Source organism: Camelina sativa, chromosome 12 (assembly GCF_000633955.1).
Source record: "Camelina sativa cultivar DH55 chromosome 12, Cs, whole genome shotgun sequence".
Taxonomy (NCBI): Eukaryota; Viridiplantae; Streptophyta; class Magnoliopsida; order Brassicales; family Brassicaceae; genus Camelina; species Camelina sativa.
In genome coordinates this window covers 10554573-10575207 of record NC_025696.1, presented here as the reverse complement: position 1 = coordinate 10575207, position 20635 = coordinate 10554573, and the positions used below count along the sequence as shown (strand labels likewise).

General features: G+C 35.4%; 2 protein-coding genes and 2 non-coding genes across 4 annotated transcripts; 3 read left to right on the top strand and 1 right to left on the bottom strand.

Moving 5' to 3' along the window:
* Positions 2152-2224, top strand: TRNAK-CUU. The gene has a single exon. It is a non-coding gene; the product is annotated as a tRNA-Lys (tRNA).
* Positions 2729-5126, bottom strand: LOC104731215 (protein DETOXIFICATION 56-like). Its single transcript, XM_010450530.2, has one exon. The coding sequence runs from the start codon at positions 4971-4973 to the stop codon at positions 3324-3326; it is 1650 nt and encodes a 549-aa protein (XP_010448832.1). The 5' UTR covers positions 4974-5126; the 3' UTR covers positions 2729-3323.
* On the top strand, positions 2941-3013 carry TRNAK-CUU. Its single transcript has one exon. It is a non-coding gene; the product is annotated as a tRNA-Lys (tRNA).
* LOC104731214 (AT-hook motif nuclear-localized protein 24-like) lies at positions 17804-19441 on the top strand. Its single transcript, XM_010450529.2, has one exon. The coding sequence runs from the start codon at positions 18123-18125 to the stop codon at positions 19107-19109; it is 987 nt and encodes a 328-aa protein (XP_010448831.1). The 5' UTR covers positions 17804-18122; the 3' UTR covers positions 19110-19441.

Genomic DNA, 20635 nt, shown 5'->3' with positions numbered 1-20635 from the left:
CTTGTAGGGATCGGAAGCTCTAATAAGTTTTCACTTTGAAAAAAAAGATATTACTTATTCTTAAGATTTTTCAATCGTGTTCCAAAAGTTTAGATAATTAATTTCATTGTCGTGTCCACCTTTTGGTTGATGATCAACATATTTGGTAAAACATAACGTGATTTTTGTTATTAGCTTTGCATTTATAAAGGAAAAAAACGTGATTTAAGTAATGTTATTAACGTTTTAAGAACGATGTCGAAGAAAACCCGTTTAACCTTTTTTTGTTATTTTATTTTATAACGCGATTCTTCTTCACCTTTTTCTAATATGTTACACAAAGCATACTAATAAAAATAAAAAGGCGCGCAAGAGAGAAATAAATGTGTTAAGCACAGAAGGAATATCACAAGCTCATATGCATGATACATCACATGGGGTGTTATACCACTTCATCATCCTCTCAGGATGTACCAAAATCCATCTATCTCATGATCAACACTTGGCCATGAAACTGAAACACAATTCGAACTCTGAAACCAGAATTAGCCTCTCCAAACAGCGATAGATTCCAAAATTTTAATATCATGTGAGCGACCTAAATTCAAATGAAGTTCATATGTAACAAACAACTAACAAGAAAGAGTCTTAACTTCTAAACCGGCCTTTTGACGGCTCTTAATAACAACAAAAAACTCAACGCTATAAACAATTAATAAAACGTTGACAAAACATAAAATAACTCCGAACCACCCGAGTCCGTGTCTGTCTCTATTCATCGATCTATAAAACGAACGTGGTCGAACACTTAAGTTAAGACTTAGTAATATATCACCAATAAATATAATAAGAAACCAAAATCAACCTAAGTTAATGGTTAACCCTAAAGTTGAGATATATATTTGAGTGCCCCACACTACACCTCGGAGATGTGTTTCCGATTCACATGGCACTCACAAGACACAATCAATGTCTTTAGGTTCTTTGTCTACCAAAACATCAAGAACCAAAAAAAAACAAGAAATGGGTTGTACTCCAATAACTTTGCTGTGTATTGGTGAAGATATTTATTTCCGTTTGGTATATGTCACTCTTTATTATTTCAATGAACAACACATTTTTTTTTTTTTTTTTAATACTTGCAGAAGTAAAATACTCATGAAAATCGATAGAAGCTACAAGTACTGTACTATTTCGTTCGGTACATTCTTGACCAAAGAAATCATTTGTTTAAAAGTTAGATATAGATAAATCCTTTAACACAAAAGAAAGAAAGAAAGAAAAAAGGTTAGTTAGATATGAATACAACATTTCGAACTTTTGCAATATGGATCCAGATATTGATGCAACCAAAATATGATATACATACTTATCTTATCTTTGTTTTTGTTAAGTAAGATATAAGTACATTTTAGTGGTGGAGCTAGATTTTTTATTTTATTTTAGTTTGGGTTTGAAGATGATAATATTAACATAAAAATAAAATACACTAAACATGTGATACTCTTTAAATAACATTAGGTGGATATTTTATGTTTACTGAAGATAATAAGCCAAAGGCCCATTGGTCTAATTTAAAACAAGAGCCCATTTACCTGAAAGAGTCAACAACTGCTTCAAAAGGATATCGTTTCGTAGTTCTTCATCCTCGGAGTCGGAAACGGGAGACGTCATCTTCTTCTTCCTTTCCTTGGGCATCTCAATTCTCAATTCCTTAAGCCATATTAGCACCAGAAAGCTAAAATGCGCAAGCACGCACGCACAGACGGATCCGTTATGGTACTGTTAATCCAGCTCAAATCACCGCGTAGGTTTTCGTGATCTAAGTTAATTTTGATGATTTCTTCTTATTCGATCTTTATCCAGGAATCGTATTAGTTTATCCGAAATTTTAATTAACAAATCGTGTCTGTTTAGATTAGAATAGATTGAGTAATTCAAAGTAGTGAGTGAGAATTTTTTGGTTGATCAGAGTGATACAATGTTGCATTACAGGTAGGGTGGGTGTGTGAAGAAGATGCCTTAAAGGTTTGGGCGTTTTGTGTCATGCCATATCAAAATCAGAATCCAGGTTTGTTTGTCTTCTTCAGTCTTCACCTTCACCACTCAGGAATCATCAGGATCAAGAAAGTATTTAAGACTATTAAAATTTACTGTGGTTTACTGTCAAAAGCCCGTCTAGCTCAGTTGGTAGAGCGCAAGGCTCTTAACCTTGTGGTCGTGGGTTCGAGCCCCACGGTGGGCGCTTTTCTTTTCTTTTTTTCATTACTTTACTTTTTTAAAGGCTCTCTCCAAAATCAATTTAGCTTTATTTACTTCTCATGTTGCAAAGAAAAATATAGTTGAGAAAAGCTTTGAATTTATTTCATATTAGAAAAACAAATTTGATCCAAATGGCCAAAACTTACTAATAAACACACACTTTCCGTAAATCAAAACTTACTTAACAAGATCCTTGTTGGTTTTGGTCAAACAGAACACATCTCCTTCATAGGCTATCTCACTAGGCGTAACTATATATCTACCTCTTTACACTATATAATACTTCTTCAGGTTTCGTTTGATGTAGGGTGGGTTTGTGAAGAACTGAAGATGCCTTTAGGCTTTGTGTCATATGATACCAAAATCAGAACAGTCCAGGTTTGTTTTTCTTCTTTTGTCTTCACTTCAACTAACATAGTCTGTATAGCTGAATCCTATCTTTTGATAAACTGAATCCATGTTGGAGATGTTCTTATTCATTTTTTTTTTTATATTCCTTCTTTTTAGTAAATTTTGGTAACTCACTTAGAATCCATGTCTTTTGGTTCTCAAGTTTTTTTTTAGAAATATCCTTAGCTTTCAGCTGTAAAAGAGAGAGTTCTTTATATGGTAAAACCGTAAAAGCATTAGTGCCAATAGAGGAGTCAGATTGGTCAAGTATTTACGACTATTACAATTTACTGTGGTTTACTATCAACAGCCCGTCTAGCTCAGTTGGTAGAGCGCAAGGCTCTTAACCTTGTGGTCGTGGGTTCGAGCCCCACGGTGGGCGCTTTTCTTTTTCTTATTCGTTACTTTACTTTCTTAAGGGAAAAATCTTTTCATGTTAAATTTCATATTAGTAAAACAAGTTTGATCCAAATGGCCAAAACTTACTAAACACACACTTTCCCTAAGAAAATCTTTACTTAACAAGATTCTTGTTGGTTTTGGTCAGACAGAAGACATGTCCTTCATAGGCTATCTTCTGACTCTACCTCCTCCTTCCTTATTTGCCCACTCCTTTCTTTGCATTTTCCACTTTAAGGCTCACTAGGCGTACCTATCTACCTCTTTACACTTTAAGATACACTTCTTCAGGTTTAATTTGAGATCATATCATGACCTTCTTCCTCTGTGTTACAGGTCAGAATCTGTGCTTTCCCAGCTTCTTTCTCCCAATCTATCCTTGCAATAAAGACCAGCAATATCGTAAAACAGGCAGAGATTCCAACTAAAAACCCGATCAAGAACCCTTCAAGCCCTTGTTTTGCCTTGAACGCCAAAGCAGCTCCCAAAGGCAAAGCCAAGAGATAGAATCCACCAAGATTCGCATACATTCCTAGCGACGGCTTTGCTGTACCGCGAACTATCTCTCCACAAACTACTAATGGGAAGTTTATAACTTCTATAACTGCCATTATCAGCATCATCTTCTTCACACCGTTTAAGATGATTTGGTCATGGTGAGTATACAGAGACCCCCAAACTCCTCTGCACGCTATCATCACTAACGCTCCTATGCAGCCTGAAACAACACCTACAATGAGTGTAGTGTAAGCTGCTCTATAAGCTCCTTTCGGATTATTTGCGCCGAGCTCATTGGACACTCGTGTTGCCACGCACGTACCCAACGAGAGCATCACAGCGTAAAGCAAGTAGTCGAAGTTAAGAACTATGACCAAGATTGATACGGCTTGCACCGGGTTTGGTAACTTCCCAGTTAAAAGGACCAAGATCTCGTAGCACCACCACTCAAGGCACACGGTGAGACAACATGGTCCACTAAGCTTGATAAGTGTCAACCAGTCTTGAGCACATTGGTCTAACCAGCCACCTTCTTTCCATTTGTTATCTTTAGATCGTTCTGCTACTATCACGTACCCCGTTAGAAGAATCACAACGACCAAATCGGTTATCCAAACCGCCATTGCAACTCCTTCAAGCCCTTTTGCTTTAGAGAGGAATATGTTGATGGGGATATGAAGAGAAGTGGCTGCGGCTGTTGTGAACATGATTGGGAGAGTAACACCTTGTGAGCTTAAATAAGCCTTAAGAGGACAAAGCAGAGAGATGATTGGCAACTCAGGAAGGAGGTAGAGAATATATCTCTTGGCTATGAAGGAAATGTCTTCTCTTTGACCAAAACCAATAAGGATCTTGTGAACGTTGAGCCACAAGAAAGAGATTGGTACCGAAACCAAGAGTAGCAAGAGCACTGCCATGAGAAGGGTTTTGTGGAGAAGCTTAAAGTTCTTGGCTCCGAAAGCTTGGCCACAAATAGGCTCCATTGCAGCAGAGATTCCATACAAAACAGCAAAGCCAGTAACGTTTGCAAAGGAAAAACCTAAAGAACCTCCGGCTAGGTTAAGCTCACCTTGACGGCCAAGAAACACAGACGTGGTGGTCATCTTACCGAACCACATCAAGTTCATAGCCACCAATGGCAAACCAATTCTCATCTGCAGCTTCAGCTCATGAACAGTGCTCTGCATCAAGGTCTTTGAACTAAACCCTCCAGAAACTTCTGGATCGACAGACTCTGACTTTGATGTCTCAGACATCCTTTTTCCTTGAAAAAATAAACAATTTGGGAGAAAGGAAACAAAATCTTTATATAGGTTGCTGCCAAATTTGCAGATATAGTTCTTTGTTACTTTGTTTTGTTGATGAAGATGAAATTGTGTCTGGAGGTGGGCAATGGTTTTGTTGTTTGCGTGGAGGATTTTATAGAACTTGTAGATCAGAAGCATGAGTTGCGTGAGAGAGTGATGTTGAAACAATTATCTCGAGGATGCTTTTGTAACTGCCAATAGGGAGAAATGGTTGAACAAGTTGGGTGGGTTTCCTGTATACACCCTTAAGTGCATTGGTGATGATGATTCCATAACAGTCTCATTTCCACTTTTCAATCATATATTTTGTTTTTTTGTTTCTTTCCAAAATGTGAAATTAGTAGAAAAAAATTAACTATTGTTTGTACGAAAATTTGGATATTGATTGAGGAATGAAATAGGGGAAAGCAAACAACAAAACTTTCATGTAAGAAGAGTTTGACATCATCTAATACACCACAAATGTAGTCTTTTAGTTGTGTGGATGGTTTTCAGAACTTGTCTCACTTACAGAAATAGAAACTATATAATTCACGGAACTGAGAAAGAATTAGTTGAACATACAAATAACAAAGACCAAAGATGTGTTGGAAGAGGATATGTGACCGGTGGACCTTGGCTTTATATTTTCCTTTCCAAAAAGCAACAAATAATTGCATAAGGCATCATTTCAAATAAAAACATTATGAATTAAGAAATAAGAATACCATCTTTTTCTTGGATGATTGGATATTTCAACTTTTATTTTGTTGCTTCTCTAAAAAGGTTTTGACTAAAGAGGACTCAAGGACAAAAATAAAAGATACGATTAGTTAATTTTTATGAAGTGACAAGGATTTATCACTGTTTTCCGGGATTGGGGATTAAAAGTGGTTGTTGGACAAAACCATAAAGAAACAACCAGGAAGCAAAAAAATTAATATTTTTCACAATTTTAGTTAGGGAGATTTGCTACGCTAACCTACAATTTATTAGAAACAACTATATAAATATTTGTATAGCACATTTTTACCATATTACCCTTGCATATATTACTCATTTTTCTTCCTAACCACATAAATATTGTAAAAATCACACATACAATACTAAATATTCAGAAAATTATTTTAAAAAACAAATTTAAAAAGGAAATAATCGACAAACAAAAATTAATAAAGGAAATCATTTAATAAGAGAATCAGATGAAAAAAGAAATATTTTTTAAAAGAAAAATCTTCAAAAAAATTTGGTAATTTTTTTGTAGACTTCAAAAAAAAAATTTAACAGACTTATAGGTCTGCATAGTTCTATAGACTAAACTTTGGTTAAATCTTCACATTTTTGGTAGACTTAAAAAATATATTAGTCAGACTTATAATTACTCTGCGAAGAATCATAGACTTCAGTAAAGTCTTCGGATTTTCGGTAGACTTCAAAAATATATTAAGCTGACTTATAGTTAGTCTGTGGAGATTCATATATTTCGATAAAGTTTTCGCTTTTTTGGTAGACTTCAAAAATATATTAAGCAGACTTATAGCTAGTCTGCGGAGTAATCTAGACTTTAATTAAGTCTTCGCATTTTCAGTAGACTTCAAAAATATATTAAGCAGACTTATAGTTAGTTTGCAGAGTAATCTAGACTTTTGTTAAGTTTTCGTATTTTTGGTAGACTTCAAAAATATATTAAGTAGACTTATAGCTAATCTGCGGAGTAAATCTATGACTTTTGTTAAGTCTTCGTATTTTCGGTAAACTTCAATAATATATTAAGCAGACTTATACTAATCTGCGAAGTTCTATAGACTTTTGGTTCAATCTTTGTATTTTCGGTAGACTTCAAAATTATATTAAGCAGACTTATAGATAGTCTACGGAGTTCTATAGACTTTAGTTAAGTCTTCAAAATATATTAAGCAGACTTATAGTTAGTCTGCGGAGTTATCTAGACTTTTGTTAAGTCTTCGGATTTTTGGTAGACTTAAAAAATATATTAAGCAGACTTATAGTTAGTCTGCGGAGATTCATATACTTCAATAAAGTTTTCGCATTTTTGGTAGATTTTTAAAAAATATTAAACAGACTTATAGCTAGTCTGCGGAGTAATCTAGACTTTGGTTAAGTCTGGTGTATTGTAGCAGAACTCTAATATTAATTTTAGTAGACTTGTTTGGTAGTAGTTTCATAAAAGTTTCTTAATAGCCATTGTATCCACCTCTCTTTTACATTTCAGTGGTATTTTTAAAACTTATTAATGAAACCCAATTAAAATATATTAATAGTAGTTTCAATCTAAATAAGAACAGAGAATTCTAGAAACACAATCGAAGGATAGGGGTTTAGAATTAACAATAATTCAGCCCAGAAATTCAATAAACTTGAACAACTAAAACTAATCAAAAAGAAAAAGACGTAAGAGATCTTATGTTGTGGAGAATGAAAAAGTCCGATTCAAGATTAATATTATATTAGGTTTTAAACAATTAATGTATTTTCATAAATATTTAAAGATTGGAATTTAATTTTAATAATTTTATGAACTACATATTTTTGTCATTTGAAAAGAAAAAAACAAAGAACGTTTTTGGTATTATGGAAATTTTTACACAAAATATGAGTTAGTCTGACAATAAAAATAAAAAGAGGTTAGCATGGCTAATCATTAACAAAAGTGGGTTACCGTGGATAATTCTCTCTTTTAGTTACCTATATAAATAAATTGGTATTTCATCCTATACCCGAACCATAGTACCCATACAGCTAAGTTAACCTGTAAAGTTCTGCTTCCTTCTTATGCGAATCACTTTAGCTATAATTTTTTATTTAACAGAAATTATCATATCCTTTTATCAAAATTAGATAGCTAATGATACGAGGACTAATTAAAGAACAAAAAAGTATGTGAAATGGAATCTGGTACTAGGATCTTAAGAATTTGCATTCAACAATATACTTTTACATCGAATTAGAGATAAGAAACAAATAAGTATAATTATGGATACGTTTATAAATTCGTTTGTACTTTATAGCCTTAATCTTATCGTAAGTCTTCAAGTAATTAATTAAATATGATTGAGAAACTGTTCGGGTCCAAAAAACCCATTCATGCAATGATGGCCCATTTTTTTTTAATCTCGGTCACCCGGTCCATCAAAGATTAGGCATGTAAACCAATAGTAACTTTTTTGGTAAGGCTTAAAAAAATAGTAACTTTTTTTTAGTAATTTACATGTTTTGTTTCCTAATAATCTTTTCTTTAATGGACGTTAAACTTCTGGATGGTTAACAACACTCTGTATAAAATATATAGACATATATATAACCTTGACTTAATCCATCATAGTACATATGCTTAATTTTACTAATTTATATTTATTTGAGACAATCATATGTATAATATATGTTTTTGTTAGAAAATTGTTTGTCATCACTGCTGCGAGAACGAACACTGTTAAATTATTCAACATTTTCAAAATCGTTGGAGAAAGTTGGGACTTAGAATAGAAGGAATCTTGTGTTGAAATAATATCTTAGCTATTATTAGGTTTACATTTATTTTTTCTCCAGCCATAGAGAGTGAATAAAATATAACATATACATCTTTGGACAACTGCCATATCTGGGAAAGCAAAACCTGATTCGAAAAACTCATGTCCTCGTATATTTTAGTTTATCTTGCGGTTAAGTATTATAGTAATACAATACTCTTAAGAAGGTATAATTAACTAAAAAAAATTGCTGTTTGGCAGAACTAAGACAAGCTGTTCGGAAACATTCTGGTCAGCCAATAGCAAAAGAGAGATTAGTGTTCAATATTTTTTGTAAAAAAAAAAATGAAATTTGACCCTTAACGCGTCCTGAAAAGTTGGACGATTAGTTATAATTATTGCATATACCAATGTAACCTTTATTGTTTAATTTCAGAAGCCCATTATTTGTTTATAATGCAAGATTCCATTTCAGACAATGTTCAACATTAATATTAAGCTACTAGATTAGCATCCGCGGGATAAAATTATTTATAATTAAAATATTAAAATTATAAATTGTATTTATTGGTTAAATATGTTATAATTATATAATAATTGTTAAATAAATTATTTTTTATATAAAATTTATTTAAATTTAATTACATATGTCTATTCTCTGATACTGACAGTGTTAACAAAATAATAAAATGATGTTTTACCCGTGTAATACCGAATTACTGATATTTTTTAATTTATATAAATATCGATAAAACTTGTCCCGTTATATAACCCTGTCTGGAGATATTTTAATTCACACTATATCATCTTAACTTTTAATATTTATTTTGTATCTACGGTATAATATTTATCATATTTAACTTTTTAAAAATTTTAAATGTTTTTCATATTTAATCTTTTAAAAATCTTTAAAATAAAGAACCGGAATAAACCAATAAAAGTTTTTAAAGTTTGAATGCCTGATAAATCAAGCGTCTACTCATTTGTATTCATGACAATTGAGAATATCATTAATGTCATAGTTATTTCAATGTAATTTTCCAAAAATTTTGTCTACAAATTCATTTTCCGGAAATTTTGTCTAGATTATTAGCAAAAGAATATATTTTTGCGGGTCCTATGAAATTTTGGACATCGTTTTCTGTACAACCTAAATAAATGGAGACCCTTAAATTATGAATTATCAAGACCCATAAAATACTAAAAGGTCCATATAAAATTGCTAGAGGTCGACAGAATTAATTGCATTAGTAGCATTAATTGCAAAAAATTTTCTTATTAGTATTTTTGAGCAAAAACTGCTGCAAAAATACTAGTATAGATAATGAGTTTTCTTTTTCTACTATATCCTAAAAACAAGATTAAATCCAAACTGAACCAATCAATCCAAGTAAAAGTAAAACATATCGATATGTTAGTCCCACTCCATCACTATCATTCTAAACCAACATAACAGCCTTAGACTAATCACCTCAAAAACAAACATATATTTCTAAACAAGTATATATATATATACTCTGTTTTTTACAGTATTACTTAGATTAGATTTTCTTTATTAGCCATGAGTGGTATCCAATCCAATCCAATCTAAAGATCACAGTTATGGATTTTCATATGTTAGTGGTAAACCCATGTTTCTGAACTGAGTGTGATTAAATCAATGAATATAAATGTGTTAATGAGATTCGTAATGGAAAGAACCCCTTAAATCATGTGAGGTTTCTTTAAGCTTTATAGTTTTGTCGTTAGCTTAATTTGTCTCCAATTATGCCGTCTTAATGGCCTTCAAAGCACCCACTTAATCATTAATTAACCCACATGCCTCCCCCGTCCCTAAGTATTGACACTAGCCTTCAACTTTGTTTCTATCCCAATACACAACTATGTTTATGAAAAAAAAAAGCAAAAAAAGAACCATATTACTTCTGTTTGACAAAAAAAAAACTATTTACACGGCTTGTAGATTAGATCACTTAGACATTTATTTAACATCCACTTGAGGTTAAGGGTTAGTAAAAAATTAATTTTAACATTTATAAACATAATTGTTTATCTAATATGGTGGGGAGGGGACCATTAGTTGGGTTCGTGAGAAAAAGCAGAAGCACGACAAAGTTTGACGCAAATTAGGTGTCTTCCACGTTGGACTTACATTTAGATTTACTAGTTGTTAATTAGCTTCATTTACCAACTTTAACTAAATTATTTTACTATCAGTTACTAGTACTACATTATGTTGTAAATCATTGTTCTAAACTAGTTGACCCGAAAAACTTTTACTATATGGAAACCATAAGTTTTTAATATTTTCATTGATATCTGTTGGTAAATGGTTTGGAAAAACCAAATACAATATGAGAATCATTTTTATGCCCTCTTCAAGTACTGGATGATGGCAAACCTTAAGTACTGAGTATGACGTCAATATAATTAATAATTAATGCCTCGATTACTTACGTTTAATGAAACCCCACATAATTTAATTAACCAATCAACTAATTATCCGTAGAATTCGGGATTGAAAGCAAGCTGTCCTTTTCTCTTTTTAAGCGCTCGTGAACTCATCAAAACTTTGGTTTGATAAGTTTCATGCCTTTCGTATTTTAACATAAAATTAGTCGGGTGACCTCATTTTCCTACAATTTAATTGATTTTTGTAATGGGATCAATAATTATTAACTAACCAACTAATTATTGGAAAATGTAAAACAAGTACTATACTAATATAAAGTATAAACACGTCTTTGGACATACTATTATTAAAAGACTCTGAGAAAGATTTTGTAAAAACTTTACTTTTCTCAATAATTTACAATGTTGATTTACACTTCTCTTATATAGACCTTATGGAACAATCTAGAATAGGTTAGACAATTGGTATAGCTGTCATGATGAGTCACTAGGTTGAGGTTGCAGAACGTTGAATCTATTGTCGTGAAGTAATAATGGTTTCGTCGTCTTCTCTGTACTCTGCTTTTGAGCTGTCTCTTTGTTCTTCTTATCTTCAGCTTCTTTGACTGTTGTTGGGCTTGTTATGGAAACTTTGGTGGACTCACTTGAGCCCATCTCCACTATGTGGCTTACACTCCCCCGCAACCTTGGAGTGGGAGGAACACACACACCAAGATTGGTCCGTAACAGAACAAACGACTTACGAGGAAGAGACTTCGTGAACACGTCTGCAAGTTGGTCTTCCGCATAGATGTGATGCGTTTCGATGAGTCCAAGAGCAACGCGTTCTCTGATGTAGTAATAATCTGTATCGAAGTGCTTGGTTCTGTTGTGGAGAGCTAGATTCGCTGTGAGGTAAACTGCAGAAAGGTTGTCACAGTATACTTGTGTAGGCTCATATTGTGGAATACCAATGTCTCGGAGGAGTGAAGAAACCCAAGTAATCTCCCTTGCAGTAGCTGTCAGTGCTCGGTACTCTGCTTCGGTTGATGAGCTTGAGACTGTGGGCTGTCTCTTTGCTGACCAAGAGATTAGATTTGAGCCCAGAAGGACACAAAAACCACCAATAGATCTTCTTGTCTGTTTGCAGCCTGCATGATCGCTGTCACAGTATGCAGACAAGGTGAACTCTTTGTTCTTCTTAATCGGTAGCCCTATGTCAAGTGTGCCTTTCATATATCTTAAGATCCGTTTGAGCGGACTGAAGTCAGAGGTTGTTGGTTGATGCATCCTCTGACACACGAAATTTACTGCAAACTGTATATCCGGTCTTGTGATAGTCAGATATTGCGGTTTTCCAGCAAGGCTTCTAAAGTAAGTTGGATCACAGAAAGGCTCGGAGTTGATCTTGTCCAGCTGTTCAGGAAGCGGTGTTGGCATAGGATTGCAATCACTCATGGAGGCTTGATGAAGAATGTCAGAAGCATAAGCTTTCTGATGAAGAAAGAGTCCATCTGCGTATGTCTCTATCTCTATCCCCAAGAAGTATTTAGGAGGACCAAGATCTTTCATTGAGAACCGACTATTTAGAGCTTGTAACAGGTCGTCTAGTAGAGCGTGATCACTACCAGTTAGCAGGATATCGTCAACATAGAGAAGCAGAACCAACATTTTGTCATCAATCCAACACACAAACAGAGACGGATCAGCGGTACTGCAGTGAAACCCATACTCAAGAAGAAAGTTGCTGAAGGTGTCAAACCATGCTCTCGGAGCTTGTTTTAATCCGTAGAGAGCTTTGGTGAGATGACAGACATGATGTGGCTTATTTTCATCAACAAAACCTGAGGGTTGAAACATATATACTGGTTCTTGCAACTCACCATGTAGAAACGCGTTGGAGACGTCGAGCTGCTTGATTGGCCAATTCCTCGAAGTTGCTACATCAAGGACTAGACGGATTGTTGCTGTTCTAACGACGGGACTGAATGTCTCTAGGTAGTCAACTCCTTCTTCCTGTCCAAACCCCTTGGCTACAAGTCGAGCTTTGAGTTTATCGATCGTGCCATCAGGGTTATATTTGGTCTTGAAGACCCATTTGGAATCTAAAATATTCATATCTTCTGTTGGAGGAACTAATGACCATGTGCATAATAGATTGATATGCCTTACTTCCTCTAGAACAACTTCATTGCAACCAGAGTGTTTCATAGCAGCAACAATTGTTTTAGGTTCACCATTTGTAAATTTGGAGGCAACAAGAGCATACCTCATATTAGGCTTTTGAATGCCAGCTTTGGATCTTGTTGTCATGGGATGGGCATTTGTTACATTGTCAACTGGATTGTCAGCTTGTTGAACCTCCCCTATCTCATCTTCTTCTTCAGGAACATTCACATCTTCAGGTGTATGTTCTTCAGTTTCTGGTTCTGCAGCAAGTGGAAGCGGTCTTGGGAGCAACTGAGGTGAGACAGGAGTTAGAGAGGTTGATGAAGTTGGTGAGTTTTGAAGTTTCTGCCAGGCTTGAAGGATTGGTGTGTCATACTTTGGGACCAGAGACTGATACTTGACTTGGCTTTGAACGGTAAGTCATTTTCATCAAAGATGACATGCCGTGATATGTAGACTTTGCCTGTGGGTGGAAACAAGCATCGATAACCCTTGTACTGGCTGTTGTACCCGAGAAAAACGCATTGCAGAGAGCGAGGATCAAATTTGTTGCTTGTGATAGGTCTGAGACATGGATAGCAGGCTGATCCAAATACTCTGAGAGATGAATAATCAGGCTTCTGACCGAGTAAGACTTCATGAGGACTCAAGTCTTCCAATACACTCGAAGGAAATATGTTGATGATGTGATTTGCAGTGTTGAATGCTTCTACCCAAAATTTCAATGGCATATGACTGTGATATAGCATACATAAGCCAAGCTCAACAAGATGTCGGTGTTTCCTTTCTGCTAAGCCGTTCTGTTGAGGGGTATAAGGACAAGACAATCTGTGGTGAATACCATGCTCAATCAGATGCTCCTTAAACTTGTTACTAGTGAATTCTCCACCTCCATCACTTTGAAACACCTTTATTTTTGTATTGAATTGATTTTCAACTAGCTTTTGGAAGGCAACAAACACTGAAGTAAACTCTGATTTATTGCGCAAAGGGTATAACCAGGAGAACCTTGAGAAGTCATCAACAAAAACCACATAGTATTTAAACCCTTGGTTGGATACAACTGGAGCAGGACCCCATAGATCACAATGTATTCGATCTAATGGGTGTAAAACTCGAGAATCAGAAACAAAAAAGGAAGTCTTGAACTCTTTCCCATCTGACAAGGTTCACAAATGGAAGTGGTGCTGCTCTTATTGAACTGAATTGCCTTGTTGTGTAGAAGTTGTTGGAGAACTGCAGTGCTTGTGTGTCCAAGTCGGTGATGCCACAGTTCCTCTGTTGCAACACACTGACGATTTGAGTAGAAAGCAGCAAACTCCTGTTACGAGGACCCCGTAACACCACTTTCTGTGTTGGTAAATCAATTATGCAGACCTTATCAGTATCAAAATAAACCCCACATGGATAGTCATCACATAATTTTGACACAGAGAGAAGAGACTTTTGCATCTCAGGACAGACCAAAACATCATTTGAAGGAATTGTACCTTTAGATGAAGTGATGTTTGCAGAACCAACATGAGTGATTGGAATAAATGTTCCATCTCCTACCATAACTGTGTCATTACCTTCGTAGGTGGTTGCAGAGTGTAAGTTGTCCGTCGAGGGTGTCACATGTGCTGTTGCTCCAGAATCAGGATGCCACTCGTTGCTATCAGAGACGAGAAGGCTTGAACTGCCTCAGCTTGGTAGTTGTTGTCGAAGCGATTGTAGCACTTGAGAGCAGTGTGGCCAGTACGACCGCAAATCTGACACACTGGACGCTGACCAGAGGATGGTGAGGAAGATTGGTGTTGTGTGAAACCTCTTCCTCTTGTAGAGTAACCTCCCCTTCCTCTGTTTTGTCCAGAACCGCGACCACGACCTCTTGAAGCAAACTGAGGGTCAGACGGGTTCGTCTTCTCCGTGTTGAAGGCAAGATGAGGAGTGACTGCAGTAGCATCTTCATAGGATTGGAGCTTGCAGTCAAAGCTCTGAACTTCATTGACCACATCGTTGAACGTTGGGGTAGGAAGCTTTGTCAGAGAGCTTTGTATGACTGTGGCTATCGGATCATATTCTCTCCCCAAGCCATTGAGAAAACCAAAAATCTTCATAGACTCGTCAACTGGCTTTCCAATGGAGCTAAGAGAGTCACAAATGTTCTTGAACTCGCGATAGTAGGTAGACAGAGACTTATCTTTCTTGAGAAGGAGCTGGAGGCTACGACGGAGAGAGAACTCTCGAGCAACACTGCTTTTGTTGAAATTTTCTGCAAGAGACAACCAGATCTCGCGAGAGGTTTGCAGATTGTGAACATGACCAAGGACTTCTTCAGACAGAGTACCAAACAACCAAGACCGCACAAGTTGATCTGTGCAGAACCACGACTCGTACTGAGGATTTGGGACCTCGTTGGAGACTTCACCATTGACGACGAGGCGAGTCTGAGCTGGAGCATTGACGGCTCCATTGACAAAGCCGATAAGCTTTTGACTGGACAAGAGTGACTCGAACTGTATCTTCCACAGAAGATAGTTGGTGTCATTCAGCTTGAGAGTAACGGAGCTGGTGACATGAACATTGTCAGGAAACGGATATGTATTTGCCATTGTTTCACCTGTTAAGATTTACGCAAGCTCTGATACCATAAAAGACTTGAGAGAGATTTTGTAAAAACTTTACTTTTCTCAATAATTTACAATGTTGATTTACACTTCTCTTATATAGACCTTATGGAACAATCTAGAATAGATTAGACAATTGGTATAGCTGTCATGATGAGTCACCAGGTTGAGGTTGTAGAACGTTGAATCTATTGTCGTGAAGTAACAATGGTTTCGTCGTCTTCTCCGTACTCTGCTTTTGAGCTGTCTCTTTGTTCTTCTTATCTTCAGCTTCTTTGACTGTTGTTGGGCTTGTTATGAAAACTTTGGTGGACTCACTTGAGCCCATCTCCACTATGTGGCTTACAATTATATTGTAGTTAGAAAATGCATAATCAAGCACAAAAATTTGGTAGTTTAATCTTTTTATTTAGGAATGTTCATATCATTTATTGTACGACTAGAAAAGTTAGAAAGAAGCATCAGTATATTTTTTTTTGTGATTTGGTACACGTTCACATTTTTTAGTATAATCTGCAGTACAACATACATTTAAAGGTTTCATGTTTTAAGTGAATCAATTGAAAGTCAGCGTTATAGTTTAGTAGTAGGAGTAATATTTTTGTTTTGTTCACAACAATAGTTTAAGACACGCTATAACATTAGTATACTTTTGATACCAACTTTGTTTCTTTTTAATAATGTATCTTTTATTTTTGATACCAATATATAGTTGTCTTAAGTTGGTACTAAAGTTGTTACCAATATATAGTAACACACGCTATAACATTAGTATATTTTGAGGTGAGGCCTAAAACTAAATTGCTCGACTAGTCGACTAAAATTAGAAATGAGTAGGTTCCTTTGCAAGAAAAAAATTCTGTGACCCTAAAATATAAAATGTCAAACCAAATTTCAAGTGACTGAAATGGTTCATATGCAAAATTTACACACTAGAATTAAATATGAAACTATCAAACTTTATACCCTTAACCCTATATCAATACCATTATGCACATACACGTAGATAAAATTCAAAAAACCTTGCTCATGTTTATTGGTTGGAATAGATCGGAAAAATGTATCGATGTAAAGAAAGTAAAGGAGTGGGAGGAGAAGGGCACGTGGAGAGAGGGGGTGACGATCGTGAGAGAGCCGACAAAGGGCATCTCTTTAACACCTTGGAGTTTGTGTTTATCTCTCCCAACAGTTCATGCGATGCCTCTCCTCTCCTCTCTTATCTTCTTCTTCTTCTTCAACTTTTTAAACTCTCTCTCGTGGTTTTGAATTTGTCAGCGACATCTTCGCGCCTTCTTGTTATTTCACTCTCTCCAATGTTCAATCTCTCTCTATATAAACACATGTGTGTATGATATGAACATACTTTTAATAAAGAAACAACTTTAGATCTGGATTATATTGACAAATGGATCGTTTGACTATCAAACTAAGTAAAGGCTACTCTTATATATAGCCTATATAGTTTCTTTTCAACGCACAACAATAATCTATAACCTTAATGACAATTGTATAAAAATAACATTAGTGCGGTTATTCATTTAAAGATATTTAAAGGAATAGATTAAAATAAATTCAGCAACACAAGAACATTCATCATCATATCAATACTATTACAAATCAATCATATGTTAAAGATTTAATATTCCAACCAACGTGTAGTATAACCATATATATTGGTAATTGATATTTCTAATACTTATCATTGAATGAGTTGTAAGTTTGTTTGTTGGTGCGTGTATTTATATTCACTAATCGTTATAATTCTATAGCTAAAACATGCAATCATTTTTATTTATTTTTGGTCAACCATGCAATAATTTATTTTTAATAATGTATCTTTTATTTTTGATACCAACTTTGCTTCTTTTTTCTCCTAATAGTTAAAAAAGTATGAATCCATTTTTTTTTCCATACAACCTGTAATGAATCATGTTGATATATAGCAAATGATACTCGAATTTATAGTATGAGTTAATGACCTTGAGATAACCGGTTGAACATTAATCACTAGTAGCTAGCATCACTACAAGCCAACAATACATCGTAAGTAATTATATTTTACTTCCAATTTTTTATGGTTGGAGTGACTTACTAACCGGTGACGAAATATTAAGGTTTAAGGTGAATGAGCGAGGGGGGAACCAGACAACCCCCATACAAAAGAAGGTAACTCACAGTCAATAGTAATACACATAATAAAAATCCCATAACTTGGGCTTCTTATCTTGTACCCTTTGTTTTTTTACATAACCCTAGTTTACCAATCAAAAAACCAAAGTTAGACCCACCCCACACATCTCAGTATATTAGTTTATATAAACACCCACCAAAACCCCCTTTTCCACTTTCTAAATTTCACTTCCTCCAACTCAAAAAAGAGAGAAAAGCTATACAACAAAACTAGGTATAGAGAGAGAAACCCTACAAAATCAAAAGGAACAAGAGACGAAGATGAAGAAGATCCAGCTTGGATTTCGTTGTTCATCATTACTACTCTCTTTCTTCTTCTAGCTATAGCTAGTTTTTTATGACAACTAAACAACAAAAAAAGGTCAACTTAAAAAAAAAAGATCTGTTCTTAGATCGATCAGTATAGTCTCTTGACTATATGTTCTTTCTTTTGATCCAATTCCACCATTGAATCATAGATCATGGATCCAGTGCAATCTCATGGATCACAAAGCTCTCTCCCTCCTCCCTTCCACGCTAGAGACTTTCAATTACATCTCCAACAGCAACAACAAGAGTTCTTCCTCCACCATCACCAGCAACAAAGAAACCAACCCGAAGATGATCATCAACAAGGAGGAGGGTCAGGAGGAGGAATAAACAGACAAATCAAGATGGATCGTGAGGAGACAAGCGACAACATAGACAACATCGCTAACAACAGCGGTAGTGAAGGTAAAGACATAGACTTACACGGCGGTTCAGGAGAAGGTGGTTCTGGAGGAGATCATCAGATGACAAGAAGACCAAGAGGAAGACCAGCTGGATCCAAGAACAAACCCAAACCACCTATTATCATCACTCGGGACAGCGCAAACGCGCTTCGAACCCACGTGATGGAGATTGGTGACGGCTGTGATTTAGTCGAGAGCGTTGCAACTTTCGCACGCAGACGCCAACGCGGCGTTTGCGTTATGAGCGGTACTGGAAACGTCACGAACGTCACCATACGTCAGCCTGGATCTCATCCTTCTCCTGGCTCGGTCGTTAGCCTTCACGGAAGGTTCGAGATTCTCTCTCTCTCCGGCTCTTTTCTCCCTCCTCCTGCTCCTCCTACAGCCACCGGTTTGAGTGTTTACCTCGCCGGAGGACAAGGACAGGTTGTTGGAGGAAGCGTGGTTGGTCCTTTGCTGTGTGCTGGTCCTGTTGTTGTCATGGCGGCGTCTTTTAGCAATGCGGCGTACGAGAGGTTGCCTTTAGAGGATGATGAGATGCAGACGCCAGTTCACGGCGGTGGAGGAGGAGGAGGAGGATCAATGGAGTCGCCACCGATGATGGGGCAACAACTGCAACATCAGCAACAAGCTATGTCGGGTCATCAAGGGTTACCACCTAACCTTCTTGGTTCGGTTCAGTTGCAGCAGCAACATGATCAGTCTTACTGGTCAACGGGACGACCACCTTATTGATCAAAACATATTTATAGACACACACACTCATCATCTTGGCTAGCTAGCTAACGAAGAATCATGAGTTTAGTGGATATATGATTGAAAGGGGTTAGCTTATGAACATTAATAAGACTATATTATGGATTTAGTCGACGAAGATCATCAAGAATCAAGATTCAATCGAGCTTCATTGTGTTTGGGTCAACGTTCATAAGATGAATCAGGTTCTTTTTTTCTTAAATTTATTTTGGTTCGTTTTTTAGTCCATAGATCTTTCTATGATGATTTGAGTAACACTTTTCTTTATGTATTGGTTTTTCTCTGATGAATTATCATTGCTAGTTTGCATTGATTTGTGTGTCGTTGGCTCTCTAAGTATGGTTTTTTTTCTATCAACATTTCATGGTGTTTTTTCAACAATTCTTATATAGCTAGCTAGCTCGTAATTACAAACTAATTATGAAACTATATAGATACAACAACTAACTTATATATCAACACTCCCAGTTTGAGTTTTTGATATAGACTTTCACATATATTACTAGTCATGAAGTGACTACCTTAATCAAGATTTTCAAATGGCACATGGATTCCAAATTTCATTTTAATTAATAACCACCTTAATCAAGATTTTCTACTTAAAAAACTTTAATTTAGCTACGTACGTAGTAGATTTACACTATAGTTATATATATGCTATATAATCATAGATAACTTGGGGATGATTAGTTACTGTTGTCTACGTCAACGGCTATTTATATGTGTAGTTCTGTTATATTGAAGTGTCTTAAAAGTTACTTTTCAAAATTAGAAAGGAACTTGTGTTGGTTGTTATTAGTTTACATGAAAACATTAATATCTGTAAGTTAAAATATATACTTATATTATAACGAGAGGTTTTCATGTCGTGCTTAATTACTACTCAAGACTCAAAATCAATCAATAGGTCAATGTGGATAATGATTACCCTAATAATTGGTTATTACATGATAATAGCTAGGTGTGTTATACACATGTCGTTCGCTCGGACAGGATACATATATAAAATAAAGACGATATACATAAACAATATAACATGTATATAAATAAACTAGATATACATATGAATAAATAACGATCTTATGTATGTTTATTTTAACTGTGTGTAAGTAATATATGCTTTAAAGAAAAGCTGCAATACCGGCGGCTTAAACGGGAGGCTAACAATTTACGAGAAAAAAATAAAGAGGTATGGGGGCTTTATGTGCATGTTCTCTCTACATAGGCAAGTTTTGTATGTGTATGTCTTCTTCATACATGTTCGAATACGTATGTGGATATGTGGATAAGGAGGAGACTATACACTTGTTCAACTGCTGCCTTACACGTGAGCCTTGCTCGTGAGTAGTGAGTACCATGTTCTTTTCGTGACGACGTACGCGAGACTTATACGATCTCATAAGTCATATGGAAAATGTAAAAATCACCACTAATATATAGAAGACAAAATCACTCAATTCTGATTCATAATCAAAACGGTTTAAATCGGAAACTAATAACTATTT